Source organism: Electrophorus electricus, chromosome 14 (genome assembly GCF_013358815.1).
Source record: "Electrophorus electricus isolate fEleEle1 chromosome 14, fEleEle1.pri, whole genome shotgun sequence".
In the NCBI taxonomy this organism is placed as follows: Eukaryota; Metazoa; Chordata; class Actinopteri; order Gymnotiformes; family Gymnotidae; genus Electrophorus; species Electrophorus electricus.
Window position 1 is genome coordinate 12,455,362 of NC_049548.1, and position 24,639 is coordinate 12,480,000.

The following is a 24,639-nucleotide window of genomic DNA, read 5'->3' on the forward strand; positions in this document are numbered from 1 at the left end:
GTCAAAACGTCAACAAAACAACCCTGTCTTACGTCAAGCGTATTTTTGCCTTAATCGCAAACTTGGTAGATTTATCCGAGACATCACTCGGAGGGATTCCGAAGATGGACGAAGATGTACTGACTACACTAAAATTATTGATTATTGGAGAAAGTGGGGTTGGAAAGTCCAGGTAAGAAAGGCCGAACAGACCTTAAGTCACCTCGGGCATCCACCGAGGATTGCTACGATATTGCATTAGTCAGAATGCTAGCTTTTGGTGGGTGCGTGATTATTTTACTTGCTTATAATACTTTTATGTAATTCTTACACTCAGTTAACTATTTAACTACTTCGTTCTTTATCTATTAACGTATGTCTGTACTTGTTCAGAAGCCAAAGTGTAATATATTTGGACTGTTAATTTAGGAGTGAAGGAGCTTAGCTGGTATATGATACTGCGTTCATTTTGGTGGCATGGTATTTATGATTCCAAAAACTGCCATGGAAACAGCATGCGCCATGTGACTCAGCCATAACATTTAAGAGTCACATTTACATTTAAGAGATGTTTTAGCTGCTTTAAACTGTAGTCAGCCCAATCCACCAGATGGGGGCACGTATGTTCTCAAACCTAGTTCCCAGTACGCCTGTACCAAGTGTACCTAATGGCCTGGTTCAGGCGTGAGGACTGCTTTTCTAAATACTACCCTGTGTGATCTGTACTAAACTGATGTATAGAATTGGGAGGACATGTTGAGAGTGCAACAGAGAAATGAATATAGAGCGTCTGTCTGGTTCGGTTTGCAATTTCAGTGTGGTTTTGGTAAGGAGCACGGAGCACTGTATTTGTATTGAGTAAAAAGTGTCATCATTGTGAAGGTAAACAAGGTAGTATATGAAAGTGTGTTTAAGTGCGTGTCATCTGTTGGAGGTCACTGGTTTATGTCATTTTCACCTGTTTCCTCCTCTTCTTTCAGTCTTCTTTTGAGGTTTACAGATGATGTGTTTGATCCAGAACTTGGAGCAACCATAGGTAATTAGGACATTCTTTCATAATTGTTTCAGAATAGTTTATTTATGGTACTATTGCTTTGTCCCTAGCACAGCCTGTTTTATGTGGAAAGACTCTGAAATGGATTCTTTGTCAAGGAGAGGAATCAGGGTCATACCGAGACCTGTGAATAGTCTTTTATATGTGATAACATATAACACACACACACACACACACACACACACCCCCACACGTAACACACACCGAGGCTATTGTGAGAAATGCATGCAAAGCATTCAGTGAAATGAAAACTACGGCTCTGGCGTGCGTATAAATAAGGTAAATGGACATTTAGGCCTAGATTTATATGTCAGATGATAATGGCTGTGTGACAGGGGTCTTCTGTTAGATATGATGAACTGTTACTGTCCACTGACGTTTCCAAACAAGCCCAAATGTCCTCCATTACCTTCCTGTGTGTAACTGCGGCTGAACATCCGTGCCTGCTCGAACCTACTAAGCCTCTCCTCGCAGTGATGAGCGGAACAGAAGGAGACACTTTTCCCGTCATGGCAACCACAGCACTCTTGGGACCACGTTGCTTCTCTTGGGTTTTTGGTTAATGGTATAAGTCATGTTTTGTACCTGGTTGCAGCTCTGTGAAGCAGTGATGGCTGTGTTGAGCAATGTCACGTCCAGCGGAGTCGTGTCTGGAATATTTGTTTTATCTGAGCTAGTCAGCAGCACATTTATGAGGTTCTTGGTGTCAGCTGAGCTCATTGCTTGGCTCATTGCCGTACACACATTTAGGTGCCTATTTCATTGCGTATGCATGTTGGATACAATTGGACACTGATGCACCACAGGTCCAGTATCAGAAACACTGGCAGTATTTGGTTCTTCTTCTTATTATGATGATGATTTAACATTACATATATTTCTGTGAGGTTGCATTCAAAACTTACCTAGGACTTGTGGTAGCCAAACTTGTGGAATATTACCACACAATTCAATGTAATATTAACTTGTTTTTTGATTTCACATAACACATGTTTAAAAAAAGGATTTTGTTCTTAACTGCAGGTGTAGATTTCAAAGTGAAAACACTTGCTGTGGATGGGAACAGGACAAAACTAGCTATATGGGTAAGCTGTCAACCACCTATTCTTTAAAAATGTGTAGATCTGAAAAGACAGACAATATTTTTAACAGAGAACTGTTGAAATACTGTACACCAGCTGGGGGCAGTATACCACCACAGGTGCAGTAGATCACGTCTGAAGAGCCGTCTTTATATGAAAACCTGGATTTTTTGGATGAGCGTATGGGGTATTAAGAGCTTGAAATAGAAGCCTCTATATCACAGGCCCAATTTATTTCAATATTCAGTAATTTGGCTGTTCCAAATAATTTACTTTGTCTGTGTTTTATCATGTTAGGACTTAAAACAGTCGTGTGTGTCTGTGTATGTGAGTGGGTCTTTCAGTCTTTCTTACTTTCTGTCTTTTTAACTTATATTTAACAGGACACAGCAGGCCAGGAGCGTTTTCGTACCTTAACCCCCAGCTACTACAGAGGAGCCCAGGGTGTCATATTGGGTGAGCTTATGACATACAAACCTTCTCAAAGAAACCAGGGAACAGTACAGTCAGGTCTGTTCTGAGTTTGCCGTCACAATGCAGTACCTAATATAATAAACCAAAGTTGTTGAACATTTGGTAGTAGTTTCAAAGCACAAGTGAAAGAGCATGTTTGGCCTGCTCTGCCCTCTGATTGGTTGGGAGATGTGTGGTAACATTCAATGCTCACCACATTGTGTATGTCTACACTAGTGTATGATGTCACGAGACGAGAGACGTTTACCAAGCTGCACAACTGGTTGAGTGAGCTGGAGATACACTGCACCCGAAATGAGCTTGTCAAGATGCTTGTGGGTAACAAGATAGATAAGGTACCCTTCTCCGCTGATCAGAAGTGATGATGGGTGTTTGAGGTCTGTCGCAGCTAATAGCAATATTCAATTAATGCGTTCTCATGTTCAGATCCAGTAGTTGTCCTTATACTTCGTACTGTATAACACTCTTTCTGAATGGACAGCTTTTACCTTTATCCAAACTTTCATGTTAGTGGTTAACTCTGTCACACTCTGAGGAACTGACATGTTATTGACATGACAGTTTTTCCTCTTTTTTTTTTTTTTTTTTGGAATATTCCAGATGGACCCTTTCCTGGAAAGGACAGTAGCCATTTGCTCTGTGACAGTACAGTCTCAGTCTCAGTTTCTCTCTCTCTCTCTCTCTCTCCCTCCCTCCAACTAACACCCCACATATATTTGTATACTTGCACTTTGTTCGAAACAGATCTTCTCGTATTCAATATAAAACAGAAAGCAGACAGAAACCTGTTGGTTCAGCAATACCAGACACTGCTTAACACTGATCCTTCTTACTTTTTCAATTTTGTGGTTTTTGCTAAAAGAAGCAGATGTTGGATTGTTCTTATCCTGTTTTCTGGGAGACGTTCTGTCTCTAACTCCTGTGTTTGTGTTTTCAGTGCTGGTTTGCACCTTGAATAAGGGAAAGGCTTGTGTGTCTGTCTGTGTCTGTCTGTCTGTATGTGTGTCTGTCTGTCTCTGTGTGTGTTCATCTTTGTCTGTGTTTGTCTGCATTCATGCATGTGTCTGGTTGTAGTGTGTTAGGAATTAGCATGGCCCTTAGTCTGTTGCTCTGTCTCTCATCCTTAGGATGACAGAGAGGTGGACCGCAATGAAGGCGTGACGTTTGCGAGGAAACATTCCATGCTCTTCATAGGTGAAGGAAGACCATCTCCTCCCATGCACGTAGTATGGGTTAATGAGAGCCAGCTCCATTGGGACTATTTTATGATGTGTCTTTTCATCATAAGAGAGAAAATTCTAAAAGTTCTAAGCTTGGCTTTACTCATCCATTCTGTTAACCTTTTTTGTGACATTTTTTTGGAAACAAGCTCATTGTGTAGTTGTGCAACACAAATAATTTATTTTGATAAAGATCTCCCCTCTTTCTTTCTCTCTCTCTCTCTCTCTCCTCTCTCTCTCTCTCTCTCTCTCTCTCTCTCTCTCTCTCTCTCTCTCTCAGAGGCCAGTGCTAAGACACGAGACGGGGTTGCATGTGCCTTTGAGGAGTTGGTAGAGAAGATCTTGCAGACTCCAGGCCTGTGGGAGAGCGAGGGGAAAACCAGGGGAATGCACTTGTCTGAACAGACTAGGCTGCCTAGAGAACAGAGCTGTTACTGCTCACTCCCCTAATGCACACACACACACACACACACACACGCACACACACACACACACACACACACACACACACACACACACACACACACACACACACACAAAAACATGGACACATATACAGACACACACCGAACAGGCAGGGATAGATAGTAAGTTTAACACCATCATGCACACTAACCTTACCTACTATACATACTGAAGCACTGGACTGAGAAGGTGCATATTTGGGCCTGTAGCTTTAGTACTATGTAGTGTACTGTTTGTGACTGGTGGGGCTCATCAGCTCACTCTGATTGACACTGGCGAAGACTCATGCATGCCTTCTGTTCCGGTGGTGACAAGTCGTAAACAGAAAGGTGTGGCCTTGATGGCATGGGTCAAAAATGGTGAAACTGTGATTCCCTCAGCAGATACGGCCAACCTCTGGAATTGTGAGGATAAAATCTGGTGGTGTTGTACCTAGGATTAGTGTGCTTTCCAGTGTTTTTCACTGTTTTAAAATTTATTTTTTTTATTTATCAATTTTGTCCCATTAGGTGTGCTTTCAATTTATTGAGTACTACAGCATCATTTTTTTTTTTTTTTTTTTTTACCATCTCTCCAATTCTCCATACCTTCCTGTCCTCTGTTTCTGGCTCATCCTTTCTCCATCCTGTCTTTCTCTTTAAATAGATGTGTTCTTTAGTGATTATGATACAGCCAGACAATTATTGAGGACCCCCCCCCCCCCCCCCCCCTCCGTTTTCCAATATATGTCCACACGGCCACAATATGTTTCTAAATAAACATTCCAGGTCAATAAAAGCACACATGTCGAGGTCAAAGGCCTAAACATCAGTGACCATTACCCAACAGGATATAAAGGTGGACAGAGAGAGAACACAGTAAATGGAAAATGTTACATATTCACCCAAATCTCACTAAATTTGTATGCAGATATCCCACGAAGGTTGACACAGTTTACACTGCTCTTGGGCAGAATTGCACATTACAAGGTGGCATCTGGTGTTTGCTCGTGTTTATTTCTATAATTGCTATGTCGCCAGCTTTTCAGACGTGGGCGCTTGCATTTGGGGGTTTTGGAGCAGTGGCAGGTCCCAGTGTCTGCTTGGCTGTTTGTGAGAACATGCAGTGTGTGTAAACGCAAGAAACCATGCTGCTTGTCTGCATGCGAAGGGTCTTAATCAAAGGGTCTTGCAGCATATGCAGGTGTACCTGTCTGATCTCTGTGGCATCCCCTGTCTCCTGATCTCCATGTTCTTGGTGTGTCTGGCTAATGAGACACATTTCTCTGGTAGGTGATAGGCTGCAGCTCTTATCGAATGGAAGTCACTAACAGCTGGAAGATGTTAGAAAGTTTTCCCTCCTGTGACCCTTTTCAGTATGCCTTGTTTTTCTGCTTGGATTTAAGACTGTGTGGAACCTCTCTCTTTGGTGGTTTAAATCACTTTATGTTATGTTCTTAAATAATCAGTTTTATCTGCTTTGTATGTCCATGTGTGGATGAATGTTATTGTTAATATTTAGCATGGGATGTCGGCTTACTGTGGAATATATATTTCACAAGAATGTATGCAAACAATGTAATATACTGTTATTTCACATCCTGATGGATCTACAAATATTTGCTAATAATTGAAATTTTTTAATAACTTTTTAAAATTAATGTCCATTTTCTTTAACTGACACAGTAACAATTGTAAAATGTTGTAATAAATAATAATAAATGATGATAAATCTTGGTGAATGCAGCCCTCATACACGCACTCATTCTGTCTAGCGCTGTAGCATGGCGTGACTTGTGCAGGACGGCTTCTCCAAACCTCTGAGATCTGTGCCTTTTCCATTGCAGTGCTCTGAATTCTGGTTAAGCCGGGGCTGCTGTTTGCTCAGCCGTGTGCTCAGGCACTGGCCCCGTGTTCTGTCCATACCTGCAGGATGTGACAGATTAAGATCATTGCAACAGGCAGATTTGCAGGTAGTGTAACCATAGTGATAATTCTGTTATTGTGCGTGTTTGTTCCAGGGCCATTTGAGTGGAAAGAACGCTTGCCTCTCAACTGGAGAAAGAAGTCCTTGGATGGACATGACATTTCTTGAAAGGGAGCTGTTGATTGGGCATTTCTGAATTTAACTGGATTGAAATAATCACCCGTTTAAACTGGGCATTAAGAACCAATGTTCAGGAACGCAGTGTCTTCACGTCTTATAACGCTGTACACTAAACAGGCGAGAAAGTGTTCTTGTACTTACACCCATGTACACTGTGCAGGCAGTGCTTCACACAGGTGTGGCTTGTACAGGACAGTATGCTATAATTGTTTCCATGTGCCTTTTATTGTCTCCCTTATCATCATTTTGACAAATTAGTGCTTATCGTAGATCTGCCCCTGGGATTAATGGAGGTTAGTCTTTTGCAGAGTCCAGACAGGTTTTTTTTTTTCTTTTTTTCTTTTTCCAGAGTCCAGACCCAGACTCCCTGCGTTGTGCAACACACGTAAGCGAGGCCGTGAAGGTTGCAGCACCCTGCCAAGACAATCAGACTGTGTCCTATTAACCTTGGTCTCTCCTTAACTCCTCACCGCTGTCCATTTAATATCTCTCGCTCGCTCGCTCGCTCGCTCTCACTCTCTCTCTCTCTGATGTATGGTGTAGTGTTCATGCTTTCTCTCTGGGCTCGTCACATTGGGCTGTGTGCGCCTGTTATGCGATGGAAGCAGTGGTTGCGTAAGCTATGGGGTTCGCAGACGTCACTAGAGCTGGCCCGCTCTCGCACACCGCTTGCTCATATTCAGGCTGATTGTTCTGCCGTGTTGTGGTGGGGAATGCGTACAAACGCAGCTCTGGATCAGACCATAGAGTTTAGAAAGAGCGCAGAAAAGTCTGAGCTTCATAATTGTTTATGAATATTTATTTTCCACAAGAAAAACATCCTGGCACGGTGTAGTGGGTGCAGTAACTGCCGAAGGACGTTTTCTATTACACTGCACAGGCTGTGCTACATGTTTTTAATCAAAATGTTTTGTGGAAAAAAATTGCAAAGATTCTTGATTATTGTATTACTGCACAGCAGTATATTATATACATAGTATATACTGCAGTATACAACACACACACAGAGCAATGTCTATAAATATAATTTTGGTAATAATTGGCACAGTATTAAAGTTCCCTGGTTGTCATTACGTACTAATTAATGACATTCAAAATGACTACAATAAGCATTAAATTGCTTAGTGATGAGACGAGTTTGTTGATGTTTGTGCAGTGTGCTGGAAGAACCTGTGAGGAATTTCCACAGGCCTTGTGAAATAGTGATCTCATGTTCTCTGGAAACAGGTTAACACTGCACTGCATGGTTTAGTTGCAGATTTACAAGCTTTAGATTTCCATTTCTACTGATATTAATAACTTGTGAACATCATTAATATCTATTCACATTGCTGCACTGCTTACTGGTGAATCCTGAATGATTTAAAGACAAGTGAGTTGGTAGAGAACTAAAATCTGATCTACATTTCTTAATCTAAGCATAGAGAAACATAAGTAGAGAATCAGCGTATATTCATTTCAGAAACCAGTTTATTTTTCCAAATTTTTTTTTTCCATACCTTTGACATTGCTGTGCTTTACATATTGATATCTTATGCACTTTTATTTGAACATGGTGTCAAATCTAAAATAGAGTGTTGGCAACACTTTTGGGCCAGAGAGGCAGGTCTGTGATGCCAGACGATGTGTTCAGCTGACAGACCCGGCCCAACAAGATCTCACACACCACTTCATCATTCCAGCTGTTCTCTATGGATAGGTACAAGGCCTTGATCCTCTCTATAGTGTATATCAAGGACTTGGTTTTAAAAATGGTGACAACCTTTCCAATTGAATGTGACATCCAAGCACAAATGAGTGAGTAGGAAACTTGATGGAGAAATGGCCTCATGGAGTAACACGTAGGTTAGACCATATATTTCCAGGGGATGTTGTCATGCAATTTTTATAAAAATGTGAACTTTTTTAGGGCATCTGAGGAGATTAGCCATTGTATACTGGCATGACACTGACCAAATAAGTGACCCTTTTAGTTTGGAGGGCCTTGCAGAGATAAATACAGTAAAAATGTAACAATACTGTAGTTGTGGTCTCTGTATTTCATGGTGTGCCCCAGGAATTGGCCTGTAATTCAGAAACTGGCTTTTTTCGTCTTTCTTGATGAAGGTGCTGGTCCAGTAGTGGTGTTCTGAGTTTTGTTGCTGCTCCTCAGAAAGGTAAAACAGTGAAGCAGGGGAACAATCAAATGACATTGCCAAAGTCCTGCTTCTGTGTTATTCCAGTGCAAGATGAAATCTGACATAGTCACACATGCAATGGTGGTGGGCTTACATATGAACAAATTTGGATGCAATACTGTGCTCCTACTGTGCTCACAAATACAAAATATGCAAAACCACCCATACTCATACTGGGAGGACACTCCTCTTGTGACATGCAGAGGGCCCTGCCGAACTGTGGCACACCAGTGCCTGGTGCAAAGTTTATTACTGCATAGGACATTAAAGAGTCCAGGTGTCATTTTACACACTAATGAATGCTCAAAAAGCATTTGTCTAGAAAGGCAGATCCACACTTGGATCAAGACACGGCCATTTTCCATGGCAGTGATGCCAGAAGTTTTAAGATGCAATAACTGCATATGGATGGTTTGGCATAGCATGGTTAAGAAGTCAAATGTCTGAAAGATCTCAATCTCTATGTGAGATCCTGTGGTGCAGTGGTAAGAGCCTCCAGGTGGAGAGGCTTGGGTCCAATCCCAGACAGGACGTCCAGGAAAGCATGAAGGCTCAGGAACAAAGAGTGTGTGATCCAAAAGGGAGGTGATCAGTGCAGTGCCACTCTCCAACACCAGCAGCATGACATGAGCAACATCAGTGCATGAGGGCTTGGTGCTAGCCAAATAGCATAATCCTGAGGTGGGGGGGTAACCGACCCTGACCACCCCCCAACCCCAAGAACAACAAAGAGCAGTGGTTATGCAGCAAGGAGAGGCAACAAATCATTGCACTCAATCAAAAATGGTTATTTCACTCACCACACACTGTTTAAATGCAAATAAACATTTTACAACACTAGGCACTTCAAACCCTCATGTTTCGTGTTATCGTCAGCCAAGGTGTTTTTTGCCAAGCCTTGAAACCTTGTATCACAGCATTCACACAACAAGAAGCATACAATCTCATCACACCACCAAGCAATGCACATAGCCTTTGTTTAGATTTTTGTGATAATCAAAAGCTTATGACTTGATTGGTTTATGGAATTTTGTTCCATAATCAAAAAGTATCAAGACTCACTCACTCAAGTTCACTTTATCTGTTTCTCTTAGAAAAATTCTCACACCTAACATGGTCTTGAACTCACAGCCTCATTCCGTTAATCCCACAAGATGGTTCAGATTTAGTCAGTTTTACATCAGTGAGGAACGAAAATCTGTTTCCTTTTCAGCTTACACACATGGTGCTTCTCCAAAGACATCCTACTGTCTAAGTTTCAGACCACACTTTGAGGTAATTTTAAAATGTCTTTAATTCTATTGTGCATTTATGGAATATTTGTTCCAAGCATAACAACTGTCATGAATTTGACATCAAAATGATGACACTTCCTGTTAAAGACCTAGGGTGTGCATTTTAGTTACAGATGTGTGACATAAATGTGTATTTTTAGCATGGTTCTATTCTGGTTTTTAGGATAATTTTATTTCATAAAGTGTAGATCTGAGAAAAAGCTAGAAATAAAAGTATTTAGAGTAAGGCAATAAAGGCTAATGGATTACTGCCACCGGCTCTGTTGGTAAACTGAGTCACAGTGCATATGTCTATGTGTCTGTTGGTAAACTGAGTCATAGTGCATGTGTCTGTATGTGTCTTGGTAAATTGAGTCAGTGCATGTGTCTGTTGGTAAACTGAGTCACAGTGCATGTGTCTGTGTATGTGTCTGTTGGTAAACTGAGTCACAGTGCATGTGTCTATGTATGTGTCTGCTGGTAAACTGAGTCACAGTGCATGTGTCTGTGTCTGTTGGTAAACTGAGTCACAGTGCATGTGTCTGTGTCTGTTGGTAAACTGAGTCACAGTGCATGTGTCTGTCTGGTAAACAGTCACAGTGCATGTGTCTGTATGTGTCTTTTGGTAAACTGAGTCACAGTGCATGTGTCTATGTGTCTGTTGGTAAACTGAGTCACAGTGCATGTGTCTGTATGTGTCTGCTGGTAAACTGAGTCACAGTGCATGTGTCTGTTGGTAAACTGAGTCACAGTGCATGTGTCTGTTGGTAAACTGAGTCACAGTGCATGTGTCTGTGTCTGTTGGTAAACTGAGTCACAGTGCATGTGTCTGTGTCTGTTGGTAAACTGAGTCACAGTGCATGTGTCTGTCTGGTAAACTGAGTCACAGTGCATGTGTCTGTATGTGTCTTTTGGTAAACTGAGTCACAGTGCATGTGTCTGTATGTGTCTGTTGGTAAACTGAGTCACAGTGCATGTGTCTGTATGTGTTGGTAAACTGAGTCACAGTGCATGTGTCTGGTAAACTGAGTCACAGTGCATGTGTCTGTGTATGTGTCTGTTGGTAAACTGAGTCACAGTGCATGTGTCTGTATGTGTCTGTTGGTAAACTGAGTCACAGTGGATGTGTCTGTGTATGTGTCTGTTGGTAAACTGAGTCACAGTGCATGTGTCTGTGTCTGGTAAACTGAGTCAGAGTGCATGTGTTTGTATGTGTCTGTTGGTAAACTGAGTCACAGTGCATGTGTCTATGTATGTGTCTGTTGGTAAACTGAGTCACAGTGCATGTGTCTATGTATGTGTCTGCTGGTAAACTGAGTCAGTGCATGTGTCTGTGTATGTGTCTGTTGGTAAACTGAGTCACAGTGCATGTGTCTGTATGTGTCTGTTGGTAAACTGAGTCACAGTGCATGTGTCTGTGTATGTCTGTTGGTAAACTGAGTCACAGTGCATGTGTCTGTGTCTGGTAAACTGAGTCACAGTGCATGTGTCTGTATGTGTCTGTTGGTAAACTGAGTCACAGTGCATGTGTCTGTATGTGTCTGTTGGTAAACTGAGTCACAGTGCATGTGTCTATGTATGTGTCTGCTGGTAAACGGAGTCACGGTGCATGTGTCTGTCTGTTGGTAAACTGAGTCACAGTGCATGTGTCTATGTGTCTGTTGGTAAACTGAGTCACAGTGCATGTGTATGTGTCTGTTGGTAAACTGAGTCACAGTGCATGTGTCTGTATGTGTCTGTTGGTAAACTGAGTCACAGTGCATGTGTCTGTATGTGTCTGTTGGTAAACTGAGTCACAGTGCATGTGTCTGTATGTGTCTGTTGGTAAACTGAGTCACAGTGCATGTGTCTGTATGTGTCTGTTGGTAAACTGAGTCACAGTGCATGTGTCTATGTATGTGTCTGCCGGTAAACTGAGTCACAGTGCATGTGTCTATGTATGTGTCTGCTGGTAAACTGAGTCACAGTGTATGTGTCTGCTGGTAAACTGAGTCACAGTGCATGTGTCTGTGTCTGTTGGTAAACTGAGTCACAGTGCATGTGTCTGTATGTGTCTGTTGGTAAACTGAGTCACAGTGCATGTGTCTGTATGTGTCTGTTGGTAAACTGAGTCACAGTGGATGTGTCTGTGTATGTGTCTGTTGGTAAACTGAGTCACAGTGCACAGTCTTTTGTTGAGCATGTAATTAGCCTTATTGTGTTCTCTTTTGCTGATGACACATTAACTGCAAAAACTCTGTGCAACCCTATGTGAGTGACGAGTGTGACTATTGCAATGCTTTGCTGTATCATGGGATGTTCCCACCCTCCATATTCTGCGAGGCCTATTTTAGTTGTGGGGCTTACATAACAATTCTGTTTGTTCACTGCTGCTTATATAGATATAACCAGAACTATGTTATCCTTAGGGAACACTTAACTATACCCATGCAACCTAATAATAAATGTAATAAAAATCTGAGTTTATTTATCTAAGACAACAAGTCAGTTGATGAGTACTACATTTCAAATATAACAGCTAAAAGTGTAGTGTCTACCTAGCAGCAATGGTATACTTTTTTCAATGTGACCACTGCATATTTGGGATGAGATCACATTGGTGGTAGCATATTCAAATAATTAATCTACACACCTGACAAAAAAAATCTGACAACATCTGCCACCTGTGTAACGTGTTTATGACAGAGAGGGGAGGGGCAATAATACATCTTGATTTCATTTTCGCTGTATTTCACAACAAAGTGTGACAGTGTACATTCACTTCAGTACTGCAGTGGAAGAGCTTTTAAAGCAACACAAGCAAATAATTTAAAAGATTTTAGAATATTAGAACTTATTGGCATGGCAGAATTCTCCACAGAAATTGTGCTTTTTTGCTACTTTGGCTGCATACACTTATGCTTTAATTGCAATATATTTCTACAGTATATTTGTACACTCACCACTGGCTTTATTAGAAACACCTTCCTTGCTTCTACAGTCATTGATCACTTTATTTTGTCCAGCTTGGGTACATTTCATAGGTGCAGTTATAGACCACAACCGCTTTGTGCAGCCACAGTTTATCCTGCTCATCACTGGTCAGTTTCTAACCACAGGACCACTGCTGATAACATTATTACTGTTGACTGAAGGAGCCAGTAGCAATAGACAAATCCTATTCATTATGGCTTTATGCAACCTAATGCCACTATGTCCACCTCACTTAAATGGCTGGTTCTCACTGTTCACGTAGAGAAGGCGTGAAATTTGGGCACCACAACAAAAAAGAAGCTCTGCCCAAGCTCACTTTGGTCTTACCAAAGATCCGTTGTAAAGAACTGGATCATTCATGAACATACCGTCACTATGAACCATGTTCTTCGGTATAATCTTAAAGAGAATGTTTTAAAGTAGCCTATAATTAGAACGTTTTTGGGGTAAGAGATTAAGGTCTGTTGATCAAAAATCACAGACAGGCATCTCGGAATATGAAATCAGCTGGTTGAAGTCAGGTAAAGAACTGCTCCACTTCTAACGACACTGCTCTCCATGCTCATGTGGGATGTGTTGGGTAGCAGGGTTATGTTTTCATCGCAGTCCTCAAAAGAAATGTGCTGAGAAAACTAAAGTATGTGGGGACTGACGATGGATGGAATACTGTTGGCAAATAGCACACATTTAACATTTTAACTGCATTTTCTTGGCATCTCGAAGTACAATGAACAGAGGAAAAAATCCATTTTTCAAGCTATATCAGATAAAAAGCCGTAGCCCGGATGGCAACAGTAAGTACAAATGTGCTTAATAAAGGTTATGGGATGCGAGTTGAATTGTAGGAATCTCTAGCTTCTAGAAATTCAGACTACGCGATGAGGATGTTGTAAACAGTCGTGTCTGACAGTCATGGCTCTAGGCTACCTTTCCTCCATCGTGTTCACAGAAGTCACTGCACCAGAGGCCAAACGACACATCGCAGAAGGAATAACTCACTTCTTACAACCTTTGCCTTTATCTTTTTGCTGAATTAAAATTTGGGGACCAGAGCTATTTATCAGTGATTAAGCAGCCAAAGATTCATGTGATAAGCTTTATGTGTTTGATAATATCATACACTCATTTACGTACAACCCGCGGTAGTGGCTTCATCTTTGTGAAAGATTATTTAACACCCCTTACACCATCAACATGGCCTAATTTGTCTTTTGTTAAAGTTGTTTTCTCAAAGTTTTGTTCCGGGTCAGCTCGAACTCTTAACCTCGCAGCGCACACGCGCTGACCGATTGCGCCGTTACAGAGCTCGCAGAGGTTTTGATGATGTTTAATGACCACATTAAACCTGAACATATTGAAAGCCTTATTTCCTCACCAAATGCTGATGTATATTTCTGTTTCCATTATTTTTCATTTGTGGTGAATATGACTGGTCGTAGTCTAATCAATTAAAGGTGTACAATTTGCTGTGTAAGGTAAGTCGCCCTATTGGCACAAGGATAGGAGTATGATGGTGGAGCGGAATCCAATCCTAATTCTGACCAGTGGCATGTGCTACGTTTAGAATAAAGAATTGGAATAAAGAAAAATGCAAACGGATATCCTCAAAAACAAGAATTCTCTAGTATCTTAAATTAACTGGAAAATGAACATTAAAAAACATGGAGGAGCGCTAAGAAAGAAAGAAACAAAATGCCCAGATTAGCCCCGAAGACCTTATAGAATTTTAGTGATTAGTAATTGTTAGGGTGAAATGACAGAACACTTGAGTAAATCCTGGAAGATGAGGATGTGCACAGCCATATTTTACTGTCAAATAGCCATTCCCAGGCACATCCAATTGCTTTGGATAGCAGAGGAGAAGCAGAAGCAGTATTTTTAATGTGATGTGCATGTGTATAAAGATATATCCAACCTTTATTCAATTATGCCAGAAAATCCATCAAACAATAGAAGAGCAGCAAAAACAATGGTAGAGCTGGAAAAGCTTCAGTCTGGCTTGAATTGTATGTCTTTCTCCAGAGAAATTACTTCTTTTGTTTGATGGTGTGTCTTTATAAGTTAAAAAAAGCAGTTGGCTTCCAGACAGAACCCTTCAAAGATAAAGCTCTTAACAGAACTTTAAATGAGTGTTAATTCTTTTCTTTGGACCCTTCTTCTCTGCTAATATTTTTAAATATGGCCAAAGTGCTAAATTTGAATTCTGTTCAACAATGTTCGGCCAGGAAGGAGCACTGTAGAGTGGCTCCTGCAAGCCACATCTCCCACTGCAGCAGCATTAACTCCAGTGCAATTTCAAAACAGAAACACATGGAGACATGTTTAGAAGCGGATTAATTAAAACTGAGAGCAGCGTGTGTGAGTAGGGGGTCTTGCCCACGAGTGAAGCGCGTGCCCACAGGCGTTCAGATTTATACGGGCGTTGGAACGAAGGTTGCCAACTCCAGCCTGCCGGCTCCACCACACACTGCTAGCAACAAACCCTCAGCTGCCACGGCTACACCACGCCGTCTACAGCCAGGGCTGGTCGAGACACTGGATTCCTAGAGAAAATACCGCATTAAAAAGGGAAAATAGTGTGTGTGTGTGTTATAAATATTCCAACATGAATAAAAAAGATGACTTAAAGAGGCTATAATGGGAAAATAAAGGAGTTTGCAGTTGATGCATTACCAACAGCAGTGGCTCGCAACTGAGCATGTCTGCACCGAGGAAAAAACAGCAGGACGAGATGGAGAAGAAGCTGAGTTGAGGTTTCGCATTATTGCTGATAATTTGGAAATCATGAACCCCATTCAGGAGTTTTACAGTCTACACCATCAGCCCTAAGCAGATGGAAATCTTTGTCTGTAATTTTTCAATGTGATATGATACCCTGCTGTGTTTTACTGTCAGCTCAATTGTAAATAGTGTCTGTGTGTAATCATTTGGCATATGGAAATAAGTATTCGATACTATTTCTTCATATTAATCATTGCGCAGTCTACAGTATATCAGAAAAATTACCCAGAGACTAATATATTAAACTGCAGTCTAGACATTTTCTTAACTGACAGTGGAAGGTTTATCCAAAAATTAGCTGGCATTACTTTTTACATTTTTAAGTACTTCTTAGTGACTTCAATTCAGACTTGAGCGCATGCGCCCGCACACACACTTTTATTACTACACTTGTGAAGACTTTGAACCTGCAATGTTTTGTACTCATAACACTAAACTTATCCCTGTCCCAGCAATAAACTTCCCTTTCCTAACACAGCTAAACTTATCCCTGCCCTAGCATTAACCAAAGGTAGCCGATACATTTAATCCAACTCCTAAATTACTACAAATGTTTTTGCACATGTAGTTTAAAAAACAAAACAAAACAAAACAAACAAACAAACAAAAAACATAACTTCTTAATCAAGTATGAATAAATAGAGCGCAGAATATTCTTATTTATAGGAACTTTACACAGCCTGTCTGGTGTCCCTCTGGTGTTCCTCAGTATACAAGCTCCAGTGCACAGATGCGGGCTACTGTATACTGGATGGGAGTGATGGATGTGTGGAGAGGCTGCTGCCTCCCGGCGGCCCACCGAGCCAAGCTACATTCCTGCAACGCCTGCCATTACCGCCATCTGCCGCGACGCTCGACTCAGGAATTTATTTAACTTTTCGTTTTAAGAAATATTAGCCAGAGGAACAAGGACTCCGAGGTTTCTCAACCCACCCCCCCAAACACCACCCGCCGCCTCGTCGTCGTGCCGTTCGCGTTTGATCATCGCGCTGCGCGGTTTGGTCCTCTGATTTGTGATGTTTTTCTGCCGTCCGCGGCGCTCTTGCGGAACGCCGCGTCTGCCCTGGCAAAAGCCAGCTATTCTAAACACAGCACCGTATGGGGAGATACAGCGAGGCAAGGTCGGATAAAGACCCCGCAACATCGATAGCAGAAAGTCAGGACAACATAAATACATAAACGTCCGTCAAGAAAGCATGAGACGCAGAAGGAAATACAGATCTACGCCAAAACTCAGATAACATCTAGAACAAGAGTAATCGACACGACGGATGCACCGCAGCCTGTGTAAATATGACTGTGGTTTTATGACTTGCGGCAGTGACTTCAAGCGTCTTGATCGAGCAGGACAGTGAGTGCCATGTGATCGCAGACAAGGAAAAACGAAGAGTTAAGCTGAGGTCAAACACACTGCTCATCGCTTTCCCAACTGCAAAGTTCCTTCCTGTCAAAGAGCGATGCTTCCTCTCTGTTTGTCTTGGTTACGAAAGCGTCTTTATTTCATGAAAGAGTTTGAATGATATAGTCCTCTTTTATCAGAGCCCAGTTCAGGCCTACATACCACTGTGCGTATCCCTCTCGCCAAAGAAACATCTGTCATTCAATACCGACTGGTGATTTCGATGACTGACCTAATTTAAATCTGCCACGCATCCCTTATCCTCGTTGCAGCCGCCATACACTGCATATGCGCGTCTGCCTTCAAAAGTACCAGCTGCTCCGTTAATAGTTTTAGTGTCTTACTGGAAACTCGCTGTAAGAAGTAAATATAAATGTTTTGAGTGCGTCTAGTGAGCGCAGTGAAGCAGCAGGCAAAATGAAGTCGAGGGACCAGCAGAGATGCAGTAAAACATCCGTGGTGTTTATAAGAGTGATAGAAACCTGAGGATAAAATAGCAACCAATGACCTTCACACTGGAATAAAAAGACTTGGAGGAAGATTTAGAGGAAGTAATTCATTAGATGCATAATATAATAAATCAGGCCAATCATCTGTTATCCAGTCGGTGGTTTTTGTGGTTTTGCTCCATTAGTACACACATATTACAAGCTCTCACTCAGATTCAAGGTCCTCTTAGGATTTTTAATATATATATATATATATAGGTATGGGTAGGGTGTGTATGTCACAATAAAATCTCCATTAGCAAGGGTCAGTTTCATAGACTGTATGTCTCCAGAAATCTCTCTTCACCATCTGACCCAGTTCATAATCAGTGCTCAGGATGAGGAATGTGTGTCCCACAGACTGCACATGGTCCACTGCTAATTAATGACCCATTGGACCATCTATGCAAGGCCACTAATTACTCCAATATGGAACAGGAGGCAGATTTCATCATCACACAGGAAATACCTTTGAGCTTTTTCATTCTTAGATGATTTTCAAAGAAACCTTTGTTCTTAGGTTTTGTTTTGTGCAGTGCTGTGCGTGAGTCAGACAGTAACGTGGCTTCCCTACCGTGTTAGCGCAGGGGCTGACAGACAGACCTGAAGTCTGTCATATGCTTGGCCAAAGCAGCGTCACATCGTGTCCTCTCCCAACTAGATAACAACCAGCTCCGTGAGTGCTCCTGAAACCTTTCAGCGAACGTTTGAGACTCTGAACCAAAAGGGGGGGGGGGGGGGGGGGGGGGGGGGGGGGGGGGAGCGGTGAAGGAAAATAACATGATGGAACATCGCTTAGGTTACAATGGAAACTTTTGCTCAGTCTACAGGTTTTTTGCCAGTCCACTTAGTAGAGACGAGGAGATGGAGAAAGAAGAGAGAAATGACGAGGAGGGAGAGAGGAACGACAGTCGGGCACCTCAGGTTGGTTGTGTGTTTGGGGTGGTAGCAGTTCTCTGTGGGACGCCATGACTAGCTTACTGACAGAGACACAGAACTATCTGCGGCCTTTTCTCTCTGGCTGTGCATCTGCTGTGCATTTTGACGGTCTATTTCAACATCTGTTATTGGTGAAGCCCTTTTCCTACATTCACCTGTCAGCTTTTGGCGAAACCTCGAGCCCTCTCTTTCTCTCCCTCTCTTACCAAACATGGCTTGGAGGGCATGGTAGACCGTGAGCGCCGTGCAGATCTGGAAGCCGCAGAGCAGAGTGGTAGAACCATTAAGTAAACGGGGAGGGCAGAAGGAGATCCAGCAGGAGGAGGAGGTGGCGCAAAGGTAGGAGCTGCCTGAGTGCGGAGAACTCCGTGCCCATTACGTCAATTATGACTTTAAAAGGACAAAAACAAACAGCAGCGTCCCAACGAGCATCAGATCTTTTAACATTTGGAAGCAGCTGCTTTGCCACCGTGTACATCTTAGCTCACCGAGGCCCACATCTCACTGAGCTGCTGCAAAAGCACCGCGAGTCTCTGTGCACCAGTGTCAGCATTGCTCTGCTGCGGTAAGCGAAGCTACTTCAGTAGTTCCGAGCTTGCAGAGGGCTAAACTGCCTGGTTTTGCTAGGAGTCTGAGTTTGAGCAGTGTTGTTTCATAAAGCTGCACATAATGTATGCTGCACACCCTCCACACAGACAGAAAACCTTATGATCCACAACCTCTGATCTGAGCTCAGGTCAGGACACAAACATCAATTTGCCTAAATCAGAGAAAAACATTCCTACTGTGACATCTTACATTCAAGGTGCTGTATCTTAATAAATGTTATACATAGTGATAAAAATGAGCTAACGTCGCATCTTTAAATGTTTATTCAATGTTGTGTGGAAGTAAACATAATTCCTGGGAGAAAATAATAATAGACAATCAAAGAATAAATGAGATATTACACATTTGGTCATTGGATAAACATCCAGTCTCTAAGGAAACAAAAACCTTAATATAACTTATCAATTTAAGAAAACTCAGCCCACTGTCACCAGTTTCTGTTTTTACAGTCCTTAATAATTTAAAGATGTTCTGAAGTATCAACATAATAGTTGCTTTTTGTCAGTCAGCGTCTTTTGAAAGCAAATGTCCAGGGGAATAATTAAAATGAACAAAAATACAGTACAAAAATAGACATATGAAAGAGATTCAGGCTGAGAAATGATCCAGTCTTGGTGACAGGTTTCTTCAAACACTTGAGACTGAGATTGTTCTCCTGCGTTTCACCTTAAAGTTCATGAAAGATCTAAAGAATTATTACATCCCCTCATGAATAATAAAAAAAAAATGATAAGGGGGGGGGGGGACGGGGACGACTCCAAACTTTCCTCACTGATTCAGACATGATACACCTTCTTCCCAACAGCATCAGTGAATCAACTTGAAAGCTTCTGGAAATGGACCTGCCTTATGCAAAAACAGAACAGGGGCATGCATGTGTATTCAACTTGATTGCAGTCGTGTTCTCTAACACTGTTGCCCATGGGTTTACTGGTAGTTTTCCAGGTCATGAAATGAAAGTACAAAGTTAAGCGTCTGATAATTGTAACTGAGAATAAGTGCATGCAGCTTTTACAAATAAGAGTCTCTTTGGCCCTTCTTACCATGAGCTCGGTGAGGTTTGTCAAACCAAAGGCCGGGAGGCATCAGGAATAAGAACGTTCAATCTGATATGGAACAGAACCTTTAGGATACACACAACATCAGCTAGTAAGCTGTTATCTTAAACTGCTCTCTGTTAAAAAAAGTGGCCCTTCTCTCTTGCTTGTGTACTTGGCAATAAATGGGTCTAATGTAAATAACACATGCCCCGAACAGACTTTAGAAAATTAAGGAGAGTATTTCCATTCAAAGCAATACAACACTGGAAAACAGCACACTTAAACCAAATTTAAAAAAATGTTCATTGCCATAAACTGGAGTACACACAAAGGCGTGCACACACACAAAACACACACTAAAATTTCATGGACTCAAAGATAACATTGAAGTGGAGTTGTTGTTTTTTGATTTTTTTTTCAGAAAACATGGGAGTCTCTCTCTTCCATCTTGTAAACAACAATTTTAGTTTAATTCTCACCAGCTGAGAGTCTCAGAGGTGGGCCAAGGATCTTTTTCCACCACTCAGCCTGGCCCTGAGCAGGCACGTGCGAGAACACAGTACGTTTATTACAATATAATACTGATAGCAGGGTGAGAAGCCCTTTAGGTCATGGCTTTCTTTGCTATAAAAAAGACAAAATTCAAACCTTGAAACTCGTTTCTTCTTCTCTCCAGTCTCATCGTGTGTGCCTGTGTGTATCCGTCAGCGAAACGGATTCTGTTCTCTGTTTGTCAGAATTGGGGCACCGTGAGGAGGGTCAGTGCCGTAATAAACACCTGAAACTGCTTGCTGGCTGAGTGAGATTTTATCTGCTGTTGCAGCTGTTGTTGGCAGTAGATGGGTAAATCGTCAGTTAAAGAGACAAAATAGTATCACTGTTGCAGCCAAAAACAAGATTAAGACAAAACACGTAGACTGCCATTGGCTCTACATACTGGCTGGTGTGTGTGTGTGTTTATATGCACACCTGTCTTACTGACTCAAGGCTGTGTGTTTTGTATGTTGCTCGTTCATGGTGACTACAGCACACACAGGACGGACATATGGACATGCCTGATGTTAATACCGGTTCCTGTGTTTGACAGTTCTTGATCTCACCGTATTACAGAAAGGCCCTTAAGGGGCTGTTATATGGAGCTACTGGAGATGCTTCCTGGAGTGTTTGAGAGTCTGATCCCTTCAAAAATGTGAACAAATTTCAACACCTGACAAATGCCTGGAACGAAAATGAGGCATCAGACTACCAGTCTGGACACCATGATCCATTTTCATTAATAATAATAATAATAATAATAATAATAATAATAATAATAATAATAATAATAATAATAACAATAATAATAATAATAATACATTATATATTTATTATTATTATTGTATTATTATATAATAATACATTATATAATAATACAATAATAATAATAAATATATGATAATACTGTCTTTTGAAAGAATCACCAAGCCAGATAACTACTATTTGCTAGGGTGGTCACAGGTGTGTGACCACCTTGATAAAGGTGGTCTTTATCAAGACTTAATGAAGTCTTGATAAAGACTTCATTAAGCAGGCTGTTTAAGCAAATCTCAGACATCAACATTTTCAGTTATTGCTGCTTAGGTTGACCCCACCTTGTGCAATAGTATACATTATAATGTCTCGTAGCCACACATATGCTGTTATCTAAACTTATTTAGACACCTACTATAAAATGCTGAATCTAAGGCCTATCAATTTAACTTCAATGAGAGTGCATATTTAGCTAACTAAACTGCTAGCTAGTCAAATCAATCATGACTAGGCATTACTTAGTGACTTTAATAACTGCCTAACAAGTTAGCAAACCTAGCAAGTTCAAAGTACAAAAGGTTCTAAAACTTCCCAAAATCCATTAATGCAATCATTACAAAGCACTGGGTGAAAAATAATAACTAGTTAGACAGTGAGGTTGGCTGACAGTGAGGTTCCAAGTACATCCCTGGAACATATCCTGTACCAACTTACCTAATAGCTTATCAAGTTCATGAGAATAATGTAGGAAAAACCAATAAGATGATAAAGATCAGGGGTTCTTAATCCAGTTCTCAAGGCACCCCAGCTAGTCCATTTATTGTACTCTGTTCCACATACCAGCACCCTGGAAGCAGGTAAATAAGAAGCTTTGATTACCTGCGTCAGGTGTTGGGAAGCTGGAGTAGAGCAAAAATCAGCACAGGCCATAGATCCATGAGCACTGGACCCAGAATCCCTGATAAAGCCACCCAGAGCCCCTGGTACAGACCCACAACCCCTGATAGAGATAATATACATAAAATAAGCTAATTATTATACCTAATTAGTTTATAAATTTAGGATGACTGTTGCATAATTTGTAGCAAAATCCATAGTGTCACTGAACTACTCAGCTGTCACCGGCACACTGGGGATCTGAACATCATCGTGCACATAAAAATATAATGCAAGAAATACTTGTAATGCAAAATACACTACACATGATAACATTCCAATCCAAGGGGATTGGGGCCACGGTATAAACACTGTCAACCCTAAACATTCCCTATTGAATCTTTACAAGACTCCAGGAAATGCACCATGGGAACTGAATTTTCATATGTGAAACACACTCCTACTCAAAGATGCACAATTCTCTTTTTTAAGTGTACAAGAAGGCACTTTGGCACGGTACAATAGAAATTTCAGAGTATAAAAATTGTATCAAAATAAGTTAATGTTGCAAAAATGTCTCGCTCTGCAGTACTGTCGTCATCAGCACTTGTCGACTCTGATCAAAGCACTTGTGCGTCCAGACCAGGCACCAACCCAGAAACGAGAAGTGCTACATTTCAGGGCACTTTAAAATACACACACAAAAAAAAATTATTATACTGCTACTTCATAAGTACCACAAAATATAAACAAACAAACAAACCAACGAAAATGCGAATTCCAAAATTAAAAGGAGCTGTCGCGTCTTCCTTTCGGTGCGAATGGGCACTAGTACTTGTGCAAGAGAGGCACTTTGACCGTCTTGATTTCAGCTATGTGGGAGGACTTCTGGATGATGCAGCTAGTGGTGCCGGCCGAGGTACTGTCCTTGGGCAGTGCCAGGTTGGTGAGAGCCATGGCTGCGTTGATCTCCCGCCAGTATGTCTCATCTTTACCGCGTCCTTTCTCCTTTGGCGCCACGCTACTGTAAGCGCAAGCACGCGCACGTGCGCAGGTCAGTTACCTTTAGCTAATAACAAGTACTATGCTGTAGTGTGAATGTTTCCATGCTCGTGTGCGTAGCGGCATGTCACTGTAATCAGTACAATGCACTACTTACTTGTCACATGCGCTTGATCCATGGTCTACAGCCTCTGAAAGTACAACAAAAGAACAAAGGTATATGTTAATTCTAACTCACCTCAGGTTAATGGTGATGAGCAGCATTATGAAGGAGTGAATGCAAGTGGGGGATGTGTGTGCATGTGAGTGTGAGTGAGAAAGGAGTCAGTTTGGGGCATGAGCTTTTGAGAGGGTCCGGAGCTGTAGTGTGGGGGATCAGCGTGTGTGTTCAAGTTCAAGTTCAAGTTCGGTTTATTCGTCACATACATAGTCATACACAGTATAACACGCAGTGAAATGGTGGAGAGTGCTCTGTCCAAACTGAGGAAGAGAACCAGGGGTGCATAGAGAAAAATATATATATGCAGATAAATATATATATTCTATGTATGTACAAAAATATATTAACAATGTATGTACAATATATGTATATTATGATTATATACACAATGTACAATGTATATGGTTGGGTATATATGTACACAATCTACAGAATGTACAGATCCATTTTGTATAATACCATATCTACAGTTGTTGTGTGTGTGTGTGTGTGTGTGTGTGTGTGTGTGTGTGTGTGTGTGTGTGTGTGTGTGTTTGTGTGTTGCATTGTGTTGTGTGTAGCTCAGTGATATTGCCAAAGATGGAGTGTTCTACGTCCACAAGCTGAATTCCACTGTACCTTTCAAATAATGGCTAGGTCAATAACACACATTTAGACGTAATTACATAATGATAAACATTCTTTCCTGCATTTCTCCTTCACACACACACACACACACACACACACACACACACACACACACACACACACACACACACACACACACACAAACACACACACACACACACACACACACACACATACATACACACACACACACACACACACACACACACACACACACACACACACACACACAGGGCAAGCTAGGGAAAAACACACACACACTGTAATACTGTGTACATCTGCACAGTCTGACCATTACCTGCCTCAGTCATCTCTTACACCTTCACCTTGGATGACCTACTGAGGTATCACTCAGTACAGATGACTGTAAAGGTTTGTTCAGTCGGACTCTTTCCCAATGTTTCCCAATGAAATGTGTAAAACCTCAAACCTAAACGTGCCTTTAACAGACTGCCTCGAAGCGTGCTCTTACCGCCGGATCGACCTCACATTCAGGACCGGACTGGAGTCCAGAGCATCGGAGTGTTGGCCAGACTCCAGAAGGGTCAACCAGCACCTAATCATCCCTAACGTCTTGCCCGAGAT

General features: G+C 41.5%; 2 protein-coding genes across 3 annotated transcripts in view; one reads left to right on the forward strand and one right to left on the reverse strand.

Annotated features, from left to right (window-relative positions):
- rab18a (RAB18A, member RAS oncogene family) lies at positions 1–4,967 on the forward strand. Its single transcript, XM_027021545.2, has 7 exons — positions 1–172; positions 960–1,015; positions 2,057–2,118; positions 2,499–2,571; positions 2,806–2,924; positions 3,717–3,783; positions 4,090–4,967. The coding sequence occupies exons 1-7, from the start codon at positions 105–107 to the stop codon at positions 4,257–4,259; spliced, it is 615 nt and encodes a 204-aa protein (XP_026877346.1). The 5' UTR covers positions 1–104; the 3' UTR covers positions 4,260–4,967.
- A 16,876-nt stretch (positions 4,968–21,843) lies between these two features.
- Positions 21,844–24,639, reverse strand: part of mkxa (mohawk homeobox a) — a 26,672-nt gene continuing 23,876 nt past the window's right edge. For both annotated transcript variants that reach the window (XM_035533865.1, XM_035533864.1), the window contains exons 6-7: positions 23,365–23,398; positions 21,844–23,229 (exon numbers count right to left, since the gene is read on the reverse strand). In XM_035533865.1, coding sequence (XP_035389758.1) covers positions 23,034–23,229; positions 23,365–23,398 — 230 coding nt within the window. In that variant the 3' untranslated portion in view covers positions 21,844–23,033. The remainder of the gene's footprint in view (positions 23,230–23,364; positions 23,399–24,639) is intronic.